The sequence below is a fragment of the Pseudophryne corroboree genome, chromosome 12 (genome assembly GCF_028390025.1).
Source record: "Pseudophryne corroboree isolate aPseCor3 chromosome 12, aPseCor3.hap2, whole genome shotgun sequence".
In the NCBI taxonomy this organism is placed as follows: Eukaryota; Metazoa; Chordata; class Amphibia; order Anura; family Myobatrachidae; genus Pseudophryne; species Pseudophryne corroboree.
In genome coordinates, this window is record NC_086455.1 from 5,067,642 (window position 1) to 5,095,635 (window position 27,994).

General features: G+C 49.0%; 1 protein-coding gene across 2 annotated transcripts; it reads right to left on the minus strand.

Annotated features, from left to right (window-relative positions):
• Window positions 1-849: 849 nt before the first annotated feature.
• Window positions 850-27,994, minus strand: LOC134980088 (oocyte zinc finger protein XlCOF6-like). Of its 2 annotated transcripts, none has more exons than XM_063946738.1 (6): window positions 27,555-27,994; window positions 10,005-10,196; window positions 9,826-9,925; window positions 9,615-9,712; window positions 6,115-6,265; window positions 850-5,165 (listed from the first exon to the last, which is right to left on the minus strand). In XM_063946738.1, exons 1-6 carry the CDS (start codon window positions 27,690-27,692, stop codon window positions 3,325-3,327), a joined length of 2,520 nt encoding a protein of 839 aa, XP_063802808.1. In that variant the 5' UTR covers window positions 27,693-27,994; the 3' UTR covers window positions 850-3,324. The 2 variants fall into 2 exon arrangements, with proteins under 2 accessions (XP_063802808.1, XP_063802807.1); XM_063946737.1 differs by having other exon boundaries at window positions 850-5,168.

Consider the following 27,994-nt stretch of genomic DNA (forward strand, 5'->3'; position numbering starts at 1 on the left):
TCACTAAATCTTTGGGGTCGTATTCACTACCTCGCATTCAAGTCCTTCAGTTGCATTGGTCTTTTCTTAGATTCTTCTTGTGGATGTCCCAGTGTCTTGGTTGCAGCATCTCTACTGCACAGTCTCGCACTGCTCCTGCAGTCCCGCATCACCCACCGCCTGTGTACTGCTGCAGCAAACCTGCAGTTTATTAAGTGCAGTATCTCACACTGCTCCTGCACCTAGGCATTAACTCTCACTATGCTTCAGCAGGCCTACAGCTACTCCAGTACAGAATCTCTCACACTGTTCCAGCAATCCTGCAACATCATATGTGCAGTAATCCTTGCATGTGCTGGTGCAGAAAGGATAAATATTCAGGAAAAACCATAGTATTGCACTATGGACCAAAAATGCACATTCTTGTTTCAGTATAGTGACTTGAGAAAGGGCTGTGCTGAGCCCACAACACTGTCACTATGCTTGGAAAACAATCTGATGTATAACTCATCCAGGGTGCCGTCCTATGTTACCTAAATCCCCAGTGATGCCAGAAGTACTTCCATAACAATTTTGTGGTTACCAGAGACAATAGGGCCCGGCATCAGCCTCCCCCTTGGGTGTAATGCCAACCTAAACTTTACCTTGTTAGAGGAACAGCTTCAAAGAGATTAGCGTCAGAGGGTAGACGGCAGCATATGTGTGACAATATAGGATTACAGGACATGACACTACATGGGAATCTGTTATCAGACCACTACAGGGAGTAGTAAAGTAATAGACCCTATATTCCCAACACTGTACGCAGGGGTCCCCACACTCTCTGCTCTCCATACATTATATACAGGATAAAAACCACAGGAAGCCATCTTGGACGGTAATGGGAGACTTTATTACCTGACTTTCGTACTAACCACATAAATACATGTCATGCCCCTGTATGTCCTGTACTGTCACATCAGCTACTTATTCTCTATACAAAGAATAAAAAGTATAGATAAAAATAAATTCAAACTGAACGTAGAACATATTCTATTAGTCACTGAGAAAACTACACAAGTACACAACATAAGAGGGATATCCATGCATGTAACGAGCGACAGACGTAATAATGCATTACTTGTATCTTAAAAGTGTCACCAGCCCAGAGTACATGCCGCCATTATGGGGAAAGTCTTTAGAATTGACTTAAGAAATTCCTCAGTGATATCACTGGTTGCTCATGAGCGGATTGGCTGCATTCTCATGTCGGCCCTGCCCACAAGATGGCTGCCATGACTGTTACACTGTAGTTGTTAGAGGAACCATTCTACACGCCATACGCCATGGCTGTAGTTACACAGTGCAGTTGCCGCACGCCGCTGTGTGATACACAGATGTATAACCCACAGCTGGGTGCAATGACTTTAGCTTTAAAGACACTGATTAAATTTTTAGGTCCAACTACTTTTTAATCACATACAGCAAACATAGGATCTCCCGTACAAATCCCCTCACTTGAATATTGTGCATCTGATGCATTTACATAGTTTAAGATAAGACTGACTCTTCAGTCCCACAGTCTCTTCCCACCACTTAATGGGGGTCATTCTGACCCGTTTGCTCGCTGTTTGTTGCAGCCGAGCAAACGGGTCTCTACTGCGCATGCGCCGTAGTGCGCCGGTGCATGCCAGAAGGCCGAAGGCCGTAGCAGGGTTGCGATCGCCTCTGCCTGATTGACAGGCAGAGGCGACCGCTGGGCGGGAGGGGGCGGAACGCCGGCATTTAGCCGCCGTTTCATGGGAGCGGTCCGGCCAACGCAGGTGTGGCCGGACCGAACGGGGGGCGGGCCGCAGCGTCTGCTTGACATCACACGCAGCCACTGCAGGACGGGGAGCGATGAGTAGCTCCCGGCCAGCATGCTAAAGCTGTGCTGGTCGGGAGCTACTCTTGAAGTGCAAAGTCAACTGACGGGTGGTCTTCAGTATGCTGAATGTCGGGATCCCGGCGCCGGGATCCCGACACCTGGCATACCGACAGCTATTCTCCCTCGTGGGGGTCCACAACCCCCCTGGAGGGAGAATAAATAGCGCGGCGCGCATAGCGCGCCACCATGCCCGCAGCGTGGCGAGCGCGGCGAGCCTGCAAGGGGCTCCTTTGCGCTCGCCACACTGTCGGTATGCCGGCGGTCGGGCTCCCGGCGCTGGTATGCTGGTCGCCGGCATACCATACTACACCCGGCGCTGACATGCAGAATGACAGCTACGATCAACTCGAAATGACCCCCAATATTTCCAAGAAAATGAAAGGAGCCATCAGATATCAATTAAGAAAAATGTCCTTATACTTGGCAGGAAGTAGAGTCAAACCCAAACCGCTCATCTCTTGTTTTGCCCAGGTGCAAACTGCTCCTAACTCTGAATCAGACTACTGAAAGGTACAAAAAGCATCACATATAAAGGTATAGGCTGAGGCCTGACCTCCCCGCTTCAGTGGATGCGTAAAATTTCAGTCCATTTTAAGTGATGAGGCAACAATGAGATCATTTGAACAAATAGCCAATCACAACTCTGCATTTTCATTGTAGCAACGCGTTTTTTTTTTATTCATTGTAATTTATCCCCAGTGAGCCATACCCCTTTCACACCGCACAAATAACGCGGTATCGACCTGGTTTATTGCCGGGTCGACGCAGGTCGCTGTGCGGTGTGAAAGGGGTCATGGAGAATTCCCAGGTTGCCTGACCCGGTAATTCAACCTGGGAATAAAGAAGGGTTATTCTCGGGTTGAATACTGGGTCAGGTGCAGTGTGAAGGGGTTGCCGGGTCGATGCGATCTGCTCACTGCATAGGGAGAGGCAGCGCGGAGATGAGCTCATCTCCTAGCGCCGCCTCAGGCCTCTATGCTGGCTCTGCCCCCTGCTGCTATGGCAACCTGACCCGGCATATTGCCAGGTCAGGGACGCAGTGTGAAAGGTCCAATGCCAGATCCCACCCGGGAAAGACCCGTTTCCAATTCCCGGGGTGGGACCCGACATTGTGATCTGAAAGGGGTATTACAGATTACAGAACCCATTATATGACCCATCTCAGAGCTTCAATTAGAGAACATGTACTTACATCCTGTAATAGAGTCCCCTGTTCCACATTATTGCCTTTTACCAGGATTATACCATAACTGATTTCCATCAGTCAAAGATGTCAAATGGACAATTTTTATAAACAATATTAAACTGCACTAATAATATTATCTGCAGCCACCACGTTTTGTGTCCAACTGCTTTTGCTCTGAGTGATGTTTCTGTTGCTGAACAAGATCTTACTGGTTTGTAAACCATTTCTTACATTCAGAGCACGGAAATGATTTCTAACCCGTGTGAGTTCCCTGATGTCTCACAAGACTTGATTTGTGTGTAAACCATCTCCCACATTTAGAACAAGAAAATGGTTTCTCGCCTGTGTGAGTTCTCTGATGCACAACAAGATGTGTTTTCATTGTAAAACATTTCCCACACTCGGAACATGAATATGGTTTCTCTCCTGTGTGAGTTCTCTGATGTCGAATAAGTATTGATTGCTGTATGAACAGTTTCCCACACTCAGAACATGGAAACGGTTTCTCACCCGTGTGCTTCCTCTGATGCTCAACTAGAGAGGACTTAGCTGTAAACCATTTCCCACACTCAGAGCACGGAAATGGCCTCTCACCTGTGTGAGTTCTCTCATGTATAAGAAGTTGTCCCTTATATGTAAAACATTTCCCACACTCAGAACATTGGTAGAGTTTCTCACCGGTGTGCATTTTCTGATGCACAATAAGTTGTGCACTGTTTGTAAAACATTTCTCACACTGAGAACACGGAAATGGTTTCTCACCTGTATGCGTTCTCTGATGTATAATAAGTTGTCCCTTGTAGATAAAACATTTTCCACACTCAGAACACGGAAATGGTTTCTCGCCTGTGTGAGTTCTCTGATGTACAATAAGTTGCGCTTTGTTTGTAAAACATTTCCCACACTGAGAACATAGAAATGGTTTCTCACCTGTGTGAGTTCTCTGATGTATAAGAAGTTTTCCCTTGTAAATAAAACATTTACCACACTCAGAACATGGAAATGGTTTCTCGCCTGTGTGAGTTCTCTGATGTACATTAAATTGTCCTTTGCTTGTAAAACATTTCCCACATTCAGAACATGGAAAGAGTTTTTCAGTTATCTTAGTTTTGTTATGTTTAACAAGACTTGTCTGATGTCTCATAAGACTTGATTTGTATGTAAAACATTTCCCACACTCAGGACACGGAAATGGCTTCTCACCTGTGTGAGTTCTCTGATGAACAGTAAGTTTCGATTTTTTTGTGAACCACTTCCCACACTCAGAGCATGGAAATGGTTTCTCACCTGTGTGAGTTCTCTGATGCACAGTAACCTGCGCTTTATATGCAAAACATTCTCCACACACAGGACATGGATATGGTTTCTCACCTGTGTGCGTTCTATGATGTATACGAAGTTGTGATTTGTTGGTAAAACATTTCCCACACTCAGAACATGAAAATGGTTTTTCACCTGTGTGCGTTCTCTGATGTCTAATAAGTTTTGACTTTTTTGTAAACCCTTTCCCACACTCGGAACATGGAAAGAGTTTCTCACCTGTGTGAGACCTCTGATGCTCGAGGAGAGATGACTTAGCTGCAAACTTTTTCCCACACACAGAACATAGAAAGAGATTATCCCCGGAGTGAGATCTCTGATGCTCAAGGAGAGATGATTTAGCTGCGAACTCTTTCCCACATTCGGAACATGGAAAGTGACTCCCACCTGTGTGAGTTCTCTGATGTTCAGCAAGAGATGATTTGTGTTTAAAGCATCTTCCACACTCAGAACATGGAAATGGTTTCTTGCCTATGCAAGTTCTCGGATATTTATGAAAAGATGATTTAGCGGGAAAACATTTCCCACCATCAGAACATGGAAACATTTTGTCGTTGATATGAGCTGTACTATGCGCAGCACTGTCTATGTTATCAGGGGAACATTGCTCATGATTATAGGGATCAGATGATTTATCTGCACTGGGAAGTATTGAATATATATTTAGCATAATAGGGGTTTCTCCAGGATCATCTTGCATAACGTTTTCTTCCATTTTAAAATGCGTAGATAAAAGGAGTTGTCCCTCTAAGATATTTCCGTGTTTGCATCCATCTGCTGGAAATAAATATATGGAAATACACATCCTATTTTATTATACCTAAAATGTTAATACGATGAGACAGTTCAAGAGGTCCAGTTGTGTAAATTCTAAGTTAATTACAATTATACAACAGCATCAGCAAGCACATTACATACAACCAGCCACACTGACTGACAGGCTACATGGTCACATGGGACAGCTCCGGCCAAATGCAGAGTCTGGGGAGTTACAATTCAGACATGTTGCCCGGCCAGCACCACAGGACAGGAAGCCTAACAGGCCAGTGTCATTATCCAACATGGCACTGCCCTCACACACAGACACTGGAGCAGACATGGGCTACACTAGCAGCCTGGCATGGCACAATACACACACCACTGGACAGAGATGAGGAGAGCATCAGGGCAGAGTAGGAGAATGGAGCAGGGCACAGATGGGCAGCAGCCCATAGTGGAAGAAAGCATAAGGGCAGACCTGGGTACAGACAGATAAGCCGATGATTAGAGGGGCGCTGTAGTGCAATGACGGGTGTGGTCACAGTTCTGTGTGTGCGGGAAGGTGGGTGTTGGGATGGAGTGTGTGATGTCACGGGTGAGAATCATCTGGTATATTGCTGTAGTATTATAGTGTAGATATACAGGTAAATGAATATCACATACTCATAGACTATTACACAGGGAAGATAATAGGTAATAACAAGTGTAGTACGCAGAGGGGACTGGAGATAATGACACAGAAGGGGGATCATGGATGATCTGAGTGACATCCCCTGAGATGCAGCAGAGGAGACTGGTCAGATCTATTAGCTACCAGCACACAATGGGATGATGTAGGGAGTGCAGAGGTATCATAGGAGTTTATAACATCTGACAACCCTGGGCAGATAGGTTTTGTTCTCTCTAGTATGTACAGAGGATGAAGAGTAAGAGAATGTTCTTCTGTATTTAGTGTATTACTCACCTGCGCTGATATCTGTAGGGATTTCCTCCTCCTTACACTGACGATCACCCCTCACATACGTCTCTTCCTCCTCTTTACACGGACGATCACCCCTCACATACGTCTCTTCCTCCTCTTGAAATTCTACTTTAATAGCAGTCAGGACGTCAGTCTAATTACCCCAGAAACAATAAATATATCATAAAACTAGTAATTCATTACCAGTGCATAGTTATAACAATCAGGGTAGGTCCCTATCGTGTATAAACACAGTAGTAGGCAAGATACACAAGCAATAACAGTCACAATAGCAGCTTCTATGGCCCACAACAACGGGTTACACAAGGTACATAGAATAGATGAGAGCACTCATAGTGTAACATATGACGGAGCAGTGGTTACTTTCATGCCTGCTTTGAAATAAGATAATACGACTTTCTCGATTCTAGATGCAAGCTAGGATAGAATGGTAAGCTGAAGCTGCAGTCTATTCGGTAGCATACTCTTTCTGTTTGTATATAAGCCTATGAACCAGAATTTTTGACGGAGCTCCTGGCAGATGCGGTACCAGGGGACAGGCAGAATCGTGTGAGAGAAAAGCCAAGTTCGGAACCAGAGAGTAACTAGAAGCAGTACCAAGGGAGCAGGAGAGGAGAATCGTTAGATGGACTGGATCAGAGCACAAGTGAGTACACTGGGAGTTCTAGTAGAACAGACACTGGAGTACAGGCAGTGAGTCTAAAACTCTGGCACTTAAACAGTGCCCAGAGTGTTCCTTTTATCGGAAGGATAGTCAAACTTGGTGCAGCTATCCCTGAAAATTGAACAGAGCGGCACACGTGTTAATATGGGAACGCCTGTTGCTGCCAGGGAGGAGAGCTGGAATAACTCACACAGCAATGAGGGAGAGGAAGCGCCAGCCAGTGCCACTGACACCGGGCGGTGAGGAGGCTGAAGTGGGTGCAGATAGCTAGACTGGCACTATTGACCACAGTACCACAGTCGCCAGGGAGAACCAGCACCACCAGACCCGGTAAGAAGGTGCTGGTTCTGGTGTGCTGTGACAGCTATAGATCACTATCTAAATATCTGTAATAATTGGAGCACAATTCACTTTCCCCTTTCCCTCAGTAAATGCTGCTTGCTGTGTTTCAAACACTCATGTAGCATTCAATAAATGCAATGAAATGTCAGAAGAACTTTAGCAGACTGGAGTAGGAGAATGTGCCAAATCTGAGCACAAACACCTCTCCTCCCTGACGCACGTTTCACTGTATGTTGACAGTTCGGTCTAGGGGTTGAACTTTAGCAGACTGGAGTAGGAGAATGTGCCAAATCTGAGCACAAACACCTCTCCTCCCTGACGCACGTTTCACTGTATGTTGACAGTTCTGTCTAGGGGTTGAACTTTAGCAGACTAGAGTAGGCAGCTATGCCAAATCTGAGCACAAACACCTCTCCTCCCTGACGCACGTTTCACTGTATGTTGACAGTTCTGTCTAGGGGTTGAACTTTAGCAGACTAGAGTAGGAAGATGTGCCAAATCTGAGCACAAACACCTCTCCTCCCTGACGCACGCTTCACTGTATGTAGACAGTTCTGTCAAAGGGTCGAACCTATGTGGGTTCACAAACCTTAAATGAAATTAATTTAATCAATCATCCTTACTTGTCACAAGTCACAATTATTTAGACGAGTAATAGTATTTAATTAATCTCTTCCTCAATCGTCCAGTCATAATGTAGTGTCAGTGAATAGCATACAATAGGTCCCATCCCTTAAATCTAAATCTCATTGTTTCAAAATAGTTTGTCCAATCATCCTGCGACATCTGTCAGTGTCACCCCTCCAAAAGCTCTAAGAATGTGACTGTGACCGGATGTGCCCTCGCTGCCTGCGCCAGATGATTGGTTAAATTAATTTCATTTAAGGTTTGTGAACCCACACAGCAGATTCAACTGTTTGACAGAACTGCCTACATACAGCAAAACACGCTTAAGTAGACAGATTGGATATGGATCACACGGGACATGGCCAATGGGGGATTCCCTCTTACCATCAGTAACCGCCTGTTACTGACTCCACCCACTGTGCAATGGGTGGGTATGTCGCTGCTACCACCAGGCTCCTACCACGTGGCACCTGGAACCACATGCTACTGTGTGTGCATAGAAACGCTGCTGCCACACCTCCTGGTTTGCGCTGACTGACCCCCACTAGTCACTGACCAGGCCCCTGCATTGGTAGCTGGCAGAAGGCAGAGTCTGGAGAAGCTGTGCTCAATCCAGGACAGGTGGAGAATGTTGCATTCCTGGTGGTCGCAAGATGAAGGCAGTTGTCTTGAAGCAAGTAAGTTATTCGCTCAAAATAGGTCTTAAAAAATACCCTCCCCTATTGCCAGGGGGATGCAGCATACAAAAGATGTTTACAGCAGTTCAGTCGTTCTTGATGTCACACAAGGGACACACTGTTTAAATCTCACCTTTTATCTCACTTCAATACACAATACCACAGGGCGTAGTTCCACCCTGTTCTCTTTACCCAATCACCTTAAGTGCATGTGCTGTGCATGGCTTGGGCACATGCACATCTAACATTGTCCTCTATGGATGTAGGGGAGCGGTTACTCTTCTGTGCCTTAGCCCACCCACAGTGTTAGTCACACCCTGGTGCTGTCATGTCTACAGTGAGGAAAAAAGTTTCTTCCAAAAATACTTCCAGAATCTGCTCAGGAACCAATCCTGCCACCACTAGCCTGAACCTGAGCTCCAAGATGGGCAGACAAGATCCCCCGGCAGGGTTTCCTGCCCACCGGGTGGGAGCTCTTTGGAGCTCCATGAAAACATTTCGTTTTTAGTCTTCCCGTGCTACATTCATGGTGGAGGATGGAACAGAAGGCATTCCGTTTGCCTGGGAGGGGGCTGGGGAATCCAGCACCCACACAGAGCTCTGGATTCCTCTAGGGACACAAGTAATTGCACTTTTACTTTAAATACATTTAAAACCTTTTTACATGTTTAAATATACACTGATCCTGTGCCCTGCAACAGGCTTTATACCACACAGCACTGCAGTCCCAGCTCAGCAATGCACATACAGTTTAAAATATATTACTTACCAATGTGCCCAGCGCACAGCACTGGCCTACCATGCTGCAGCTTACCGAGGGTTAACTTCTCCCATGGTCATCTGAGCACTGCAGCTCAGGGTAAATACTGGCTGCTTTATTTTACACTGCAATTTAGATTTCGGTTTGAACACACCCCACCCAAATCTAACTCTCTCTGCACATGTTACATCTGCCCCACCTGCACTGCACATGGTTTTGCCCATAACAGGAAGATTTTACTTTTGCAATCAACCTTGAATTAGGCCCTATGAGCGCTCTATTTTTTAAATTAAGATATATCTAATAATACATTAATATGAAACAGAAGGATATTACAGTGTATGGTGCACGCAGCTTTCTTACAGATGAAGAGTCACTTTGGAAATCTGGCAAGACCCTAACTCCCACCTACCTGATCGTCCTGTGGGATCGTGTGATTCTCCTCTATACAATCCTGTGAATGAAGATGGTGGAGATCTGTCTCTGAGGTATTTCTGCTCCTGGACCCATCTGTAGGAGACACAGTGACTGAGGACATTGTATATATGTGACTATCAGATGATGTGTATCTAGGTCACCCCCAAATCTGCTCTCCCCACTGCAGTAACTGAGTCTCCACTTACCCAGTGATGAGAGGGGCCAGTGATTCTCCATCTTCACATCCTCATACAGATCCCGGTGTCCTTCTGACTTCTCCATCTCCTCCTGACACTGTATAGGAACCTGACACACACAATGACACAGTCACCACCCAGACACATCCCCCGGTGTCTCTGTATAACGTCCCCTTCCCAGCAGTCACCTCTCCTGTCACCAGCTCAATGATCTGATTGGTCAGTTCCAGGATCTTCTGGTCACTGTCTCTCTCATGTATCAGGGAGTGAGGTGGAGGCACCGGGATGAGGCTCTGGGTCCTGCTCCATCCTCCTGACACATGGGGATGGCTCCTGGGTGTCACACACTCACCAGATCTCTCTATCAGTGCCGTGTAGTCCTGTGTATTGGGAAAGACAGCAATAAATAGGTGACTGACGCTCCATGTACTTACTCTCCTGCTGCACCTGACATCTCCATAGAACACAATGTTCTGAGTCCTCTATCTACAGCCGGTGGCCATGGGTGTGTAATCTGCTTTGAATGAATTTGTGGAAACAGTGAGATTAAGTTATAGAGGGAGCCTGTAGTAGACACAGGACTCAGAATGGGCAACATGTGAGAGACAGTGGGGTATATTTACTAAGGTCCCGATTTTGTCCGAGATGCCGTTTTTTCTTCAAAGTGTCATCTCAGGAATTTACTAAGCAGAAATCACGGCAGTGATGAGGCCATTCGTATTTTTTTGCAAGTCCAAGAATAAAAATACGAATGAATACACCATCGGTCAAAACGCGGCTGTTTAGATATGAATCTCGGTCATTTACTAAGAAGTGCAAAGCAAAAAAAAAAAAAACACTGCCGTGAAAAAATACAACTCGTAAAAAAGTGCTAAAAAAAAACAGACCTGCTTTTTTGAGCCGTGATTGGATAGGCATGCACGGATCCATGAGATCCGTGCATGTATATCAGTGGGAAGGGGTGGGAAAGTGTTAATTTTTTGAAAAAAAATTGCGTGGGGTCCCCCCTCCTAAGCATAACCAGCCTCGGGCTCTTTGAGCCGATCCTGGTTGCAGAAATATGGGAAAAAAATGGACAGGGGTTCCCCCATATTTAAGCAACCAGCATCGGGCTCTGCGCCTGGTCCTGGTTCCAAAAATACGGGGGACAAAAAGCGTAGGGGTCCCCCGTATTTTTAAAACCAGCACCGGGCTCCACTAGCTGGACAGATAATGCCACAGCCGGGGGTCACTTTTATACCGTGCCCTGCGGCCGTGGCATCAAATATCCAACTAGTCACCCCTGGCCGGGGTACCCTGGGGGAGTGGGGACCCCTTCAATCAAGGGGTCCCCCCCCCCAGCCACCCAAGGGCCAGGGGTGAAGCCCGAGGCTGTCCCCCCCATCCAATGGGCTGCGGATGGGGGGCTGATAGCCTTTTTGTAAAAGTGATTGATATTGTTTTTAGTAGCAGTACTACAAGGCCCAGCAAGCCTCCCCCGCGTGCTGGTACTTGGAGAACCACAAGTACCAGCATGCGGCGAAAAAACGGGCCCGCTGGTACCTGTAGTACTACTACTAAAAAAATACCCAAAAAAAGACAATACACACACACCTTGAAAGTAAAGTTTTATTACATCCATCCACACAAACATACATACATACTTACCTTATGTTCACACGAGGGTCGGTCCTCTTCTCCAGTAGAATCCATGGGGTACCTGTTGAATAAATTATACTCACCAGATCCAGGGTACCAGGCTCCTCGGATAATCCTTTTGTAATCCACGTACTTGATTAAAAAAATAAAACGGATACCCGAGCCATGCACTGAAAGGGGACCCATGTTTTCACATGGGTCCCCTTTCCCCGAATGCCAGAAACCCACTCTGACTGATGTCTAAGTGGGTTTCTTCAGCCAATCAGGGAGCGCCACGTTGTAGCACCCTCCTGATCGGCTGTGTGCTCCTGTACTGTCTGACAGGCGGCACACGGCAGTGTTACAATGTAGCGCCTATGCGCTCCATTGTAACCAATGGTGGGAACTTTCTGCTCAGCGGTGAGGTCACTTTCGGTCAACCGCTGAGTAGAAAGTTCCCACCATTGGTTACAATGGAGCGCATAGGCGCTACATTGTAACACTGCCGTGTGCCGCCTGTCAGACAGTACAGGAGCACACAGCCGATCAGGAGGGTGCTACAACGTGGCGCTCCCTGATTGGCTGAAGAAACCCACTTAGACATCAGTCAGAGTGGGTTTCTGGCATTCGGGGAAAGGGGACTGTGACAGGACGGTGCCGTACGGGAGCACTCGCTGCTTCCGCGTCCCGTTGACTGCGCACAGAATGGAAGGTCAAGCCGCACGAGGCCTGACCACATAGGGGATTCCCGCTTACCGTCAGTAACCGCCTGTTACTGACTCCACCCACTGCGTTGTGGGCGGGTTCTTGCTGCCACCACCAAACTCCTAACCTGCCGTGGCGTTTGGAACCACGGTTCTGCTCTGTATGTGCCGACGCACTGCTTTACCACACCTGTGTGGTGTCGACGAATCCCCACTAGCCACTTGCTTGGCCTCTACCGGTAGCTGGCGGAAGGCGGAGCTTGGAGACGTCAGGTGCTTCCCTGGACAGCCGGAGGACGGGGCTAGGTTTGGCCTAACCCTGTTGGTCACAAGATGAAGCAGTCTTCTTGAGGCAAAGGTGTTTATTGCTCAAATAACCTTTAAAAAGGCTCCTCCCTATTGCTAGGGGCAACAGCATACAATTAAGATGTTTCAGCAGAAGAAGATGTTACAATACACAATCCTATGGGCCAACTGCCCTTCTTTTATCCCTCTCCACGACCCCTTACCACAGGGGGTAAGCCCGCCCTGTGGTGTACAACCAATCAATGTTTACCCATGAGCTGTGCATGCTCTGGTCTCATGCACACCCAACATTGGTCCCTATGGACAGTGGGGAGTGGTCGGTCTCCTTGGACTCTCCCATCTGGGAGAGCAGGGTACTCCCACGGTGCCGTTCAGTCTGGCTGGGGGGAGGTTTTCCCTCCTAAACTGACTTCCAGAAACCTGCCCGGGACCCCTCTCACTGCCTGCAGCCTGGATTTGGGCTCCAGAGCTGGGCAGCCTGGCTCCCCGGTCCAGGTTTCCTGGCCACTACGGCTGATCTCCATGGAGCTCCAAGAAACCACTCAGCTTGTTTTATAGCTAAGCTGCTTCTCTTTCTCCCTGTGCCCATTGGAACTGTGAGGCTGGATGGGAAAGCATTCCGTTTTTAGGGAAAAAGGTCTGGGAGAATCCATCAGCCTGCACAGCCATGGATTCCCCCCTCCTGGGACACACAATCAAGTAAGTGCAATTTCTCTTTAAATACATTACATTTTAAATCACACTGTACATTTCCCTGTAACTATACACTGAGCCTGTGCCCTGCACAGACTCTACATACTCAGGCACTGCAGTGCCTTCCCTAGCCCTGCAGCCTAGCTGCTAGGGCTCTCCCTCTCAGTGCTGGAGGTATGGGGCTGGCTTCCCCCATCCTCCAGCCTGCCTTCCTGCCTCTGGGGTTCCAGGGAGCTGGCTCTCCCTGTCCCCCCAGTGTGGCACTACTTTTGTGGCCCCGCCGCACGCAGCGGCGCACCCCCCTGTACCGAAGTCCGGCGGCCCGGGACACTTGTCCCGGCCGCCGTGACCCTGGCTTGTTTCAGCGCTGAGGCGCCGGGAGCGTAGCTCCCGGACCCCAGCGCTCACCATCCTGCTGGGCAGCCTACTATCACCCACGCCGCTAGGGAGCCGGCTAGCCCGGTCCCCCATGAGCGGCGCCTGTCTGGTAGCCTCGCTGCAGCATCCGGCGGGGAGCCGGGCTGCAGCGCACCCCCCTCGCCGGCTAGCAGCCCGGGACGTCCGTCCCGGCTGCTGCGGCTGGCCACCCGTGCTGGGCTGAGGCGCCGGGAGCAGAGCTCCCGGCCCCCAGCGGCGGCTCTCACAGAGAGCACTGCAGCGGGAGCCGAGCTCCCAGCCGCAGCGCTCACCCTTCTCCCCGGCGCGCACACTCCAGTGCGCCCGGGGCTACACTGACCGCTGCCGGGAGCGGAGCTCCCGGACTCCGGCGGTCAGCGGCTGCCTCCTCTCCCCCGGCGTGCACACTCTGCTGAGCGCGCCGGGGGCTGTCCTCCCTGCCGTGGTCTCCGGAGGGGTCCGGGACCACGGCACAGTTAAAATACAGCATGTAAAACATTTAATACAACCCGGCGCCTAGCGCCCAATACATTTTCAAATCTGGCGCCAAGCGCCCATTGTCCTGTAGAATGGCGCCGGGCACTAGGGGTCAACCCCTTCAGTGCCGCAGGCGGCCATTCTCCTCGTGGCTGGGGTCCCTCCGGCCACACTCCCCCCCCCCCATTCAAGCGGGTCAACCAGGGACCCATGTCCCAACGATTTGGGTCCTGGTCCCGCAGTCCGTTGGGGTGAAGGGGACGCTACCTGGGGGGTGCAGGCTCTGGCCTAGACAGTTCATCCATAGTGTAGTGGGCCTCTCTTCGTGGGTGCACAATGTTCAAATAGTCCACCTGAATTCCAAGTTCAAGGCTCCACCACAAAAGTCTGTCCAATTCCCCCAAGGTCGGTTGCAGCCACCTAACAGGTAGGTGGTAAGTCACCACGGTGGGGGGCCGGTTACAAACAAGTGCCACCCACGGTGTCCCAACTGTGGCATACCCCACCTCCCACAATAGCAGTTTTCTGCTCAAACAGGCCACAGGGTGCTCCTGCCCATATGGCTCTTTCTGGCTCGGTACTGCTCCCAGTCCGTGCAGTGGCACAATAGTTCGTAACACACAGTCCTGGTCAAGAATGTGCGCCATCAGCACTGGAGCGGGTACCCGAGCCTCCTTCAATGACTGGAATGCCAACTCGCAAGCGGGTGCAAAGTCCACTGACTTGGGAATGCCCTTCCTAGCCATCTCTGTCAAGGGGTTCACTACAGGACTAAAGTCAATGACAACATGTCCGTAGGGCCTTACAGGTTCTAAGGTCAGTACCGGTCTGGGTGATGTGGGTCGGGGACAGCCTCTGGTTGCCTCCACCCCCTCTGGGTTGGGCCTACCCCTGTCTCCTCCCACATGGTGCCCCAGGCACTGCACCTCCGTCATACCTATCTGGCAACTGTCTGCCCTAACTGTCAGACCTGCCCTCCAATCCTCTTCTGTCGACCTATGACTCGGGAAACCTACCCTGTCACCTAGGCCTACTCTTTCCTCCTCGTCCGCTACCTGTGCCACAGTGATGGCGGCCAGACCACCAGCCTCTGGATCCTGTGTGGCATCCACTACAGGGAGGCTGCATGTCTTCCCCAATCTACTGTGCACAGGCAGGGGACCTGCTATGTCCACAGCAACTTGCTGCAAGGGTTCTCCTATGGGCAGAGGCCCAGAGACAACACAAACGCTGGAGTGCCCCGGCTGCCAACGCATGGCACCAGCCTTACATTTGGTCTGGGCGTCATCTGACATTCCAGACCAGGGTAAGCTCTGTGTCAGGCACTTCAGGGTACGGTCTGTCTCCGGGTTGCTGTCCAAAGGGGTTTCGCTGGCAACCGACATCGGTTGCGCAGGAACGTTCCCTGAGGGGACCAGTTGGACACATTCCCTATCTGGTCTATCCCCTCCCACTTTCCTGGCTACCCTGTATCTTAACCCTTCCCGCCAGGTCAAACTTCCTGCCCCAACCCTGTCAAGGCCGCTGCCAGAGTGGCGCCTCATGCCTTTTGGGGATGGGTCAGAGAGTTGAGCCTCCCTAAACTCCTGCCTGTGGCCCTCAATCTCTCCTAAATTGGGACACTCTACAGGGGGATCTAGGTGGGGACTACTAGGGTCAGTCTGGTAGGGGTCAGTCATGGAAAAATCAGTGTGGTTTCTCATACTCACCGCCGGAGTTGGCAAACCACTTGGGTCAGGAGCATCATTGGGCACCCCCACAGGATCACACGAGCTGGAACAGACATCCTCTGCGTTGCTAGGGGACGTAGGCATACCAGAGGCAAAAGGCATGCGGGGTCGATGTACTGATCTAGCCGCTGTAATCTTTTCCTCTGGGCTGGTTGATGCTGTGGTTGGCTGTGCTGGCAGTTGTCTAGCAGCTGTAGTCTTTTCCTCTGGGCTGGGCTGTGCTGGAGTAGCTGATGTCAACGGTGGTTTTGGAACTTGACTCCGGGAAATGGCGCCAACAAACGTAGTGACGATCCCACCACCCAGATCATTTCCTAGGACCACATCAGTTGGGAGACCATCCATGATGGCAACTTCTCGCAACTCTGGTCCAGCTCCCCAGTCCAGGTAGACTCTTGCCATGGGAACCGCTTTTTCTGTTCCTTCTGCCAGGGTGACCGTGGCAGTGCGACCCTGCAATACTGCAGCAGGATCTATAAGGTGGGGGCTCACCACAGTGATTGAGGCCCCAGAGTCTCTTAGGCCTTCTCCCTGCAGGGGTCCCACGTGGACTGGCTGCAGGTGCCTCCACATGTTGTGTAGGGGCTGTTTGGCCATGCAGGTGACTCTCTCCGCAGAGTGCACCTGTCTCTCGCCACACTCCATCGGACTGACTGGAGGGGGAACAGTCTCTGTAGGCTCATCTCCTCTCGTCAAACAAGCGATCCGGGCTCCAGCACTCGGATTTGGGGCACGAGTCTGGGGTGCTTGGGATGCAGGACAGTTCATCCTCAGATGTCCGATTTTCCCACAGCCGTAGCACTTCTTCTCCAGTCGTGGCACCGATGATCTCTGATCAGTTGCAGGGACGCTGCGGTGCGGTTGCTGGCCAAGAGCACCCGGGTTGGAGGATGCTTGTCTTTGGGGTTGATGAGCTGAAGAGGGTGGTCCCCTTGGTGGTACAGTCTGTTGGAGCTGGCTGCTGGCGGGGCGCTTCTGCCCCCGTGGCCGAATTGCCACATATTTGTCGGCTAATTGGGCAGCCATTTTTAAGCTGGGTGGCTCCCGATCTAGCACCCACTCCTTCACTTCTTGGGCGCACCTGCGGTAGAACTGCTCCCTGCAGATCAGGTCGATCAGTGCGTCCCATGTAGTGGCTTCCGAATCCTTCACCCACTTCACCACGTACTGCCGCAGCTGGGTGGCGAACTGCTCATGGGTGCTGCTAGGATTCTTAGGCAAGTCTCTGAATTTCTTCCTGTAAGACTCGGGAGTGATGAAGAATCGCTGGAGGAGGGCCTTCTTGACTTCGTCGTAGTTCCCACAGTCCTCCGTCGCCACTCCTCGATAGGCCTCCAAGGCCTCTCCATGCAGAGTGGGCACAAGGTGTCTCACCCACTCTGACTTGGGTAGATCGTGTAGTTTGCAAGTCCTTTCAAAAACTTGTAAATGTCCATCAATGTCCCCATCACTGTCTGCAAACTTGGCAAACTGTATACGTCCTGATCTGTGTACAACAGCTGACAACGGCTCCCGGGGTACCACGGCCTGTGGTGCCCGCTCATCACGCCACATCTGGATGATGATCAAGCGCTCTTGCTCCGTTGCCCTTTCCCCCAATTCCGCTAGCCGATCTGCTAGGGTATCCGGGCCGCCCCCCCTGGGACGTTGGGATCCTGGCCCTGCTAGGGATTGCTGGGAAACATTGCTGCTGTGAGAGAGGGAGGGGCTTGTGGTTCTCACCGGTTCCTCATGAAGGTCCACTGCTGGGCCGTCCTCTGCGATGCTGACGCCGTCAGTGCTTTCCACCTCCGCCCGATGAGACTCCTCCACGCTCCTGAGCGCCGCCTTCATGACGCTTCTGGACGCGTTGGAATGGATATCCACACCCTTCCCCTGGCATACGATCTCCAGATCCTCCTTGGACATTCCGCTGAATTCCGCCATCTTGTGTGTTCTCCTGCGCTGCAGTTACTCCTCTCCTGAGTAACTCGGCTTCTCCAATCGGGTGATGAAAAGCCGCCTGGGATTATCCCACCACTATGCCACCAATTTCTGTGACAGGACGGTGCCGTACGGGAGCACTCGCTGCTTCCGCGTCCCGTTGACTGCGCACAGAATGGAAGGTCAAGCCGCACGAGGCCTGACCACATAGGGGATTCCCGCTTACCGTCAGTAACCGCCTGTTACTGACTCCACCCACTGCGTTGTGGGCGGGTTCTTGCTGCCACCACCAAACTCCTAACCTGCCGTGGCGTTTGGAACCACGGTTCTGCTCTGTATGTGCCGACGCACTGCTTTACCACACCTGTGTGGTATCGACGAATCCCCACTAGCCACTTGCTAGGCCTCTACCGGTAGCTGGCGGAAGGCGGAGCTTGGAGACGTCAGGTGCTTCCCTGGACAGCCGGAGGACGGGGCTAGGTTTGGCCTAACCCTGTTGGTCACAAGATGAAGCAGTCTTCTTGAGGCAAAGGTGTTTATTGCTCAAATAACCTTTAAAAAGGCTCCTCCCTATTGCTAGGGGCAACAGCATACAATTAAGATGTTTCAGCAGAAGAAGATGTTACAATACACAATCCTATGGGCCAACTGCCCTTCTTTTATCCCTCTCCACGACCCCTTACCACAGGGGGTAAGCCCGCCCTGTGGTGTACAACCAATCAATGTTTACCCATGAGCTGTGCATGCTCTGGTCTCATGCACACCCAACATTGGTCCCTATGGACAGTGGGGAGTGGTCGGTCTCCTTGGACTCTCCCATCTGGGAGAGCAGGGTACTCCCACGGTGCCGTTCAGTCTGGCTGGGGGGAGGTTTTCCCTCCTAAACTGACTTCCAGAAACCTGGCCGGGACCCCTCTCACTGCCTGCAGCCTGGATTTGGGCTCCAGAGCTGGGCAGCCTGGCTCCCTGGTCCAGGTTTCCTGGCCACTACGGCTGATCTCCATGGAGCTCCAAGAAACCACTCAGCTTGTTTTATAGCTAAGCTGCTTCTCTTTCTCCCTGTGCCCATTGGAACTGTGAGGCTGGATGGGAAAGCATTCCGTTTTTAGGGAAAAAGGTCTGGGAGAATCCATCAGCCTGCACAGCCATGGATTCCCCCCTCCTGGGACACACAATCAAGTAAGTGCAATTTCTCTTTAAATACATTACATTTTAAATCACACTGTACATTTCCCTGTAACTATACACTGAGCCTGTGCCCTGCACAGACTCTACATACTCAGGCACTGCAGTGCCTTCCCTAGCCCTGCAGCCTAGCTGCTAGGGCTCTCCCTCTCAGTGCTGGAGGTATGGGGCTGGCTTCCCCCATCCTCCAGCCTGCCTTCCTGCCTCTGGGGTTCCAGGGAGCTGGCTCTCCCTGTCCCCCCAGTGTGGCACTACTTTTGTGGCCCCGCCGCACGCAGCGGCGCACCCCCCTGTACCGAAGTCCGGCGGCCCGGGACACTTGTCCCGGCCGCCGTGACCCTGGCTTGTTTCAGCGCTGAGGCGCCGGGAGCGTAGCTCCCGGACCCCAGCGCTCACCATCCTGCTGGGCAGCCTACTATCACCCACGCCGCTAGGGAGCCGGCTAGCCCGGTCCCCCATGAGCGGCGCCTGTCTGGTAGCCTCGCTGCAGCATCCGGCGGGGAGCCGGGCTGCAGCGCACCCCCCTCGCCGGCTAGCAGCCCGGGACGTCCGTCCCGGCTGCTGCGGCTGGCCACCCGTGCTGGGCTGAGGCGCCGGGAGCAGAGCTCCCGGCCCCCAGCGGCGGCTCTCACAGAGAGCACTGCAGCGGGAGCCGAGCTCCCAGCCGCAGCGCTCACCCTTCTCCCCGGCGCGCACACTCCAGTGCGCCCGGGGCTACACTGACCGCTGCCGGGAGCGGAGCTCCCGGACTCCGGCGGTCAGCGGCTGCCTCCTCTCCCCCGGCGTGCACACTCTGCTGAGCGCGCCGGGGGCTGTCCTCCCTGCCGTGGTCTCCGGAGGGGTCCGGGACCACGGCACAGTTAAAATACAGCATGTAAAACATTTAATACAACCCGGCGCCTAGCGCCCAATACATTTTCAAATCTGGCGCCAAGCGCCCATTGTCCTGTAGAATGGCGCCGGGCACTAGGGGTTAACCCCTTCAGTGCCGCAGGCGGCCATTCTCCTCGTGGCTGGGGTCCCTCCGGCCACAGGGACCCATGTGAAAACATGCGTCCCCTTTCAGTGCGTGGCTCGGGTATCCGTTTTATTTTTTTAATCAAGTACGTGGATTACAAAAGGATTATCCGAGGAGCCTGGTACCCTGGATCTGGTGAGTATAATTTATTCAACAGGTACCCCATGGATTCTACTGGAGAAGAGGACCGACCCTCGTGTGAACATAAGGTAAGTATGTATGTATGTTTGTGTGGATGGATGTAATAAAACTTTACTTTCAAGGTGTGTGTGTATTGTCTTTTTTTGGGTATTTTTTTAGTAGTAGTACTACAGGTACCAGCGGGCCCGTTTTTCCGCCGCATGCTGGTACTTGTGGTTCTCCAAGTACCAGCATGCGGGGGAGGCTTGCTGGGCCTTGTAGTACTGCTACTAAAAACAATATCAATCACTTTTACAAAAAGGCTATCAGCCCCCCATCCGCAGCCCATTGGATGGGGGGGACAGCCTCGGGCTTCACCCCTGGCCCTTGGGTGGCTGGGGGGGACCCCCTTGATTTAAGGGGTCCCCACTCCCCCAGGGTACCCCGGCCAGTGGTGACTAGTTGGATATTTGATGCCACGGCCGCAGGGCACGGTATAAAAGTGACCCCCGGCTGTGGCATTATCTGTCCAGCTAGTGGAGCCCGGTGCTGGTTTTAAAAATACGGGGGACCCCTACGCTTTTTGTCCCCCGTATTTTTGGAACCAGGACCAGGTGCAGAGCCCGATGCTGGTTGCTTAAATATGGGGGAACCCCTGTCCATTTTTTTCCCATATTTCTGCAACCAGGATCGGCTCAAAGAGCCCGAGGCTGGTTTGCCTTAGGAGGGGGGACCCCACGCAATTTTTTTTTTAACATTTAAACTTTATTTATTTTTTAAACAAAGTGCACAATGAAGCCCAGCACGGATCTCTCAGATCCGGCCGAGATTCATTGTATTAAAGTCGGCAGTGTTTTACAAGTCACTCACGTAAAACACTGCCTAAAAAAACGAATGACATCGACATCGGAAAACCCGAAAATGCAGAATACGGCAGCTTAGTAAATTAGTCGTAACAAATTCAAAAAGTTGCAGTTTTACACTTTCGATGTCATTCGTGATTATTCTCCCACCAAATCGGGAGAATTACGAATGTTAGTAAATATACCCCAGTATGAGAGGTAAGTGCTTTATACAATCTGCTACCCAGTACACACAGGAAACTGCTACAGGTAGGACAGGGGAAGTATGTGTATAATAAGCCTTTCTTCTCTATATTATACATTTAGAGAAACACCAGGCAAGTGGAAACCATTAAACTGTAAAACATACTCCTAAATATCCAGAAACCACTGTAAATGCCAAACTCTAGCGAATTTATGCCAACGTCTGTGACTGATGACGTTTATCTGCGGCTCATGTACAGCCGGGCAGGGAGAGGACGGAGGGAGGACAGAACTGGCGTTACCATGTGGCCAGAGAGAAGCGGATCATGTGAAGAACTAACGCCAGAGGAGAAAACATGATGCAGTCACTACACAGCTTTGTGTACAGTGTTATAGTGTGGGCACAGAACTGTGTCATGGGACCAATTGTTATAAATATAAATAAAATGAATGTAACTTCTATTATTGTCAGCTATATTTAGAATAATAGTATGATAATAATATAGATGCGATCATGTACAAGGTAAGGCTTCGGGTAACACCTGACAGGAGGTATCACTATACACTTTATACAGGACACACAATGATGTCACAAGTGGCCAGCGGAGGTAACTAAGGTGGTTGGACGTCTAAAACACTCTGAAGAAAGGTCTGAATATCTCGACTATCAGACAGTTTGCTAAAGGTAAAAACATGGTTGTTGACAGGAGCAAAATGCAACCTGACATCCAAGAAGACAGAAGTTATGCCAGCTGAAAAAAAAAACCCCAGCAACGCCATCATTCTTTGTACAGCACACAAGGTAAAAGCTTTGAATCATGAATCACAGAATAAATTACTTGCTCTGACGACCTGCTCACAAAATCAAAGCCTCAACAGCTATGCTGTTAAAGCTAGGTGAGTCAATTTACGATGGAATAACAATAGCTCCAAAGACTGTCACAACATCTAAGGCAGAGGTGGCCCAAAGGTAGATCGCGATCTACTGGTAGCTCGCAGAGCATCCGCCGGTAGATCGTGACAGACTTAACAGAATATAACTGTAAGGAGCCTGCCTCCGCTGCTTCTCTTCACAGTTCCCGGGGATGCAGTGTGCGGGTACGCGGGTGACATAATGACATCACCCACAATGTGAGGAGCCTGGGCGCTAGTTTGATCCAGTAAGATCCAGCCAGCGGTGGTGACGACAGGAGAAGCAGCAAGCGGGAGGCCATGCAGCGTGAAAAGCGGGAGCCATGAAGCTAGGCAGCGTGACAACTTGTCAGGTAAGTTATGCAAATGGGGTTTTTTTCACAAGGGGAGGGACGATCTGCAAAGGGGGGGATCTTCGCAGAGCGTGGTATCTTCACAAAGGGTTTTTTTTTACACTAGGAGGAATCTGCACAGAGGGGATTATTGTACAGGGGGCTATGATGCAGGGAACTGGAAGGTGGGGTATCTGCAAAGTGGCGGGTTTGCACAGACCAGGGTATTGTACAGAAGGCTACTATGCAGGGGAGTAGAAGGGGGGGATCTGCAAAGGAGGGGATTTGCATAGAGGGGGTTATTTGATGGCATCATTCTTAATGCTATTTTTAAATGTGCGCATTATTATTGGTGTTATTTGCCGCCGGTACATCACCGGTAAGTAAGTGAACAAAAAGTAGATCCCAGGTCCCAAAAGTCCGGCCACCCCTGATCTAAGGGTTGTCCCTCATTATATATCACTATACAGACCCCTCCCCTATATAATAATATCACATACACAGTGTGCGCTGGGAGATTATCCCTCATTATATATCAGTATACAGACCCCTTCCCCTATATAATAATATCACATACACAGTGTGTGCTGGGAGCTTATCCCTCATTATATATCACTATACAGACCAATCCCCTAAATAATATCACATACACAGTGTGTGTGCTGGGGGCTTATCTTTCATTATATATCACTATACAGACCCCTCCCCCTATATAATAATATCACATACACAGTGTGTGCTGGGGGCTTATCCCTCATTATATATCACTATACAGACCCCTCCCCCTATATAATATCACATACACAGTGTGCGCTGGGAGATTATCCCTCATTATATATCACTATACAGACCCCTCCCCCTATATAATAATATCACATACACAGTGTGCGCTGGGAGATTATCCCTCATTATATATCAGTATACAGACCCCTTCCCCTATATAATAATATCACATACACAGTGTGTGCTGGGAGCTTATCCCTCATTATATATCACTATACAGACCAATCCCCTAAATAATATCACATACACAGTGTGTGTGCTGGGGGCTTATCTTTCATTATATATCACTATACAGACCCCTCCCCCTATATAATAATATCACATACACAGTGTGTGCTGGGGGCTTATCCCTCATTATATATCACTATACAGACCCCTCCCCCTATATAATATCACATACACAGTGTGCGCTGGGAGATTATCCCTCATTATGTATCACTATACAGACCCCTCCCCTATATAATAATATCACATACACAGTGTGCGCTAGGAGATTATCCCTCATTATATATCACTATACAGACCCCTCCCCCTATATAATAATATCACATACACAGTGTGTGCTGGGGGCTTATCCCTCATTATATATCACTATACAGACCCCTCCCCTATATAATAATATCACATACACAGTGTGCGCTGGGGGCTTATCCCTCATTATATATCACTATACAGACCCCTCCCCCTATATAATAATATCACATACACAGTGTGTGCTGGGGGCTTATCTTTCATTATATATCACTATACAGACCCCTCCCCCTATATAATAATATCACATACACAGTGTGTGCTGGGGGCTTATCCCTCATTATATATCACTATACAGACCCCTCCCCCTATATAATATCACATACACAGTGTGCGCTGGGAGATTATCCCTCATTATATATCACTATACAGACCCCTCCCCTATATAATAATATCACATACACAGTGTGCGCTAGGAGATTATCCCTCATTATATATCACTATACAGACCCCTCCCCCTATATAATAATATCACATACACAGTGTGTGCTGGGGGCTTATCCCTCATTATATATCACTATACAGACCCCTCCCCTATATAATAATATCACATACACAGTGTGTCCTGGGAGATTATCCCTCATTATATATCACTATACAGACCACTCCCCCTATATAATAATATCACATACACAGTGTGCGCTGGGAGATTATCCCTCATTATATATCACTATACAGACCCCTCCCCTATATAATAATATCACATACACAGTGTGCGCTAGGAGATTATCCCTCATTATATATCACTATACAGACCCCTCCCCCTATATAATAATATCACATACACAGAGTGTCCTGGGAGATTATCCCTCATTATATATCACTATACAGACCACTCCCCCTATATAATAATATCACATACACAGTGTGTGCTGGGAGCTTATCCCTCATTATATATCACTATACAGACCAATCCCCTAAATAATATCACATACACAGTGTGTGCTGGGAGATTATCCCTCATTATATATCACTATACAGCCCCCTCCCCCTATATAATAATATCACATACACAGTGTGTGCTGGGGGCTTATCTCTCATGATATATCACTATACAGACCCCTCCCCCTATATAATAATATCACATACACAGTGTGTGTGCTGGGAGCTTATCCCTCATTATATATCACTATACAGACCCCTCCCCCTATATAATAATATCACATACACAGTGTGTGTGCTGGGAGCTTATCTCTCATGATATATCACTATACAGACCCCTCCCCCTATATAATAATATCACATACACAGTGTGTGTGCTGGGAGCTTATCCCTCATTATATATCACTATACAGACCCCTCCCCCTATATAATAATATCACATACACAGTGTGTGTGCTGGGAGCTTATCCCTCATGATATATCACTATACAGACCCATCCCCCTATATAATAATATCACATACACAGTGTGCGCTGGGAGATTATCCCTCATTATATATCACTATACAGACCCCTCCCCCTATATAATAATATCACATACACAGTGTGTGTCCTGGGAGCTTATCCCTCATTATATATCACTATACAGACCCCCTCCCCTATATAATAATATCACATACAGTGTGCGCTGGGGGCTTATCCCTCATTATATCACTATACATACCCCTCCCCCTATATAATAATATCACATACACAGTGTGCGCTGGGAGCTTATCCCTCATTATATATCAATATACAGACCCCTCCCCCTATATAATAATATCACATACACAGTGTGCGCTGGGAGCTTATCCCTCATTATATATCACTATACAGACCCCTCCCCCTATATAATATCACATACACAGTGTGCGATGGGGGCTTATCATTGATTATATATCACTATAGGGACCCCTCCCCCTATATAATATCACATACACAGTGTGTGCTGGGAGCTTATCCCTCATTATATATCACTATACAGACCCCTCCCCCTATATAATAATATCACATACACAGCGTGTGCTGGGAGCTTATCTCTCATTATATATCACTATACAGACCCCTCCCCCCTATATAATAATATCACATACACAGTGTGTGCTGGGGGCTTATCCCTCATTATATATCACTATACAGACCCCTCCCCTATATAATAATATCACATACACAGTGTGTGCTGGGAGCTTATTCCTTATTATATATCACTATACAGACCCCTCCCCTATATAATAATATCACATACACAGTGTGTGCTTGGGGCTTATCCCTCATTATATATCACTATACAGACCCCCTCCCCCTATATAATAATATCACATACACTGTGTGTGCTGGGAGCTTATTCCTCATTATATATCACTATACAGACCTCTCCCCCTATATAATAATATAACATACACAGTGTGTGCTGGGGGCTTATCCCTCATTATATATCTCTATACAGACCCCCTCCCCCTATATAATAATATCACATACAGTGTGTGTGCTGGGAGCTTATCCCTCATTATATATCACTATACAGACCCCTCCCCCTATATAATAATATCACATACACTGTGTGTGCTGGGAGCTTATCCCTCATTATATATCACTATACAGACCCCTCCCCTATATAATAATATCACATACACTGTGTGTGCTGGGAGCTTATCCCTCATTATATATCACTATAAAGACCCCTCCCCCTATATAATAATATCACATACACAGTGTGTGCTGGGGGCTTATCCCTCATTATATATCACTATACAGATCCCTCCCCCTATATAATAATATCACATACAGTGTGTGCTGGGAGCTTATCCCTCATTATATATCACTATACAGACCCCCTCCCCCTATATAATAATATCACATACACAGTGTGTGCTGGGAGATTATACCTCATTATATATCACTATACAGACCCCTCCCCCTATATAATATCACATACACAGTGTGTGCTAGGGGCTTATCCCTCATTATATATCACTATACAGACCCCCTCCCCCTATATAATAATATCACATACACAGTGTGTGCTGGGAGATTATCCCTCATTATATATCACTATACAGACCCCTCCCCCTATATAATAATATCACATACACAGTGTGCGCTGGGAGATTATCCCTCATTATATATCACTATACAGACCCCTCCCCCTATATAATAATATCACATACACAGTGTGTGCTGGGAGCGTATCCCTCATTATATATCACTATACAGACCCCTCCCCATATATAATAATATCACATACACAGTGTGTGCTGGGAGATTATCCCTCATTATATATCACTATACAGACCCCTCCCCCTATATAATAATATCACATACACAGTGTGTGCTGGGAAATTAACCCTTATTATATATCACTATACAGACTCCTCCCCTATATAATAATATCACATACACAGTGTGTGCTGGGAGCGTATCCCTCATTATATATCACTATACAGACCCCTCCCCATATATAATAATATCACATACACAGTGTGTGCTGGGAGATTATCTCTCATTATATATCACTATACAGACTCCTCCCCCTATATAATATCACATACACAGCGTGTGCTGGGGGCTTATCCCTCATTATATATCACTATACAGACCTCTCCCCTTTATAATAATATCACATACACAGTGTGCGCTGGGATATTATCCCTCATTATATATCACTATACAGACCCCTCCCCTATATAATAATATCACATACACAGTGTGTGCTGGGAGTTTATCCCTCATTATATATCACTATACAGACCTCTCCCCTATATAATAATATCACATACACAGTGTGTGCTGGGAGATTATCCCTCATTATATATCACTATACAGACCCCTCCCCCTATATAATAATATCACATACACAGTGTGTGCTGGGAGATTATCCCTCATTATATATCACTATACAGACCTCTCCTCTATATAATAATGATAATAACGCCACATTACACACAGGGGGCGCTGTGGATCCCCGTTATACCGCACTGTATAATAACCCGCCCTCATATCTCCCCCTCTGAGGAGAATAATAACATTATCACACACAGATATTACCTCCGCCCGGCTCACTGACCCGGATGTACTTATAGAGCACGGCGGCGTTACAGCCGCTCTCCAGCTTCCAACATGGCGCCCGAAGGAGTGCGTGGCTCCGCCCCTCTTGGTAGCGTCACTCGGTGTAAACGGTGACATGTAATCTGTGATACCAGTGCCGTGCTTGCAGTCTACAGAACAATGGCCGCCGCGGGCCCGCACTGTGAGGACGGATTAGCAGTGATACGTTATGATAGTGATCGCGTGTTATATCTGCCCCCAGCAGCAGGTGTCGCTGCGAGTCTCAAATCCTCTGCTCCGTGTTCTCTCAGTCAGTTCTGGGCGGGAGGAGGAGATATGGAGGAGAGTGTCAGTCCCCTGTGTATGGTAGTAACAGGCCCCACTAGGTACACAATGCTCCGCTCCTGGACTTCCCTCTTCATGTATGATTGCCCTCACCT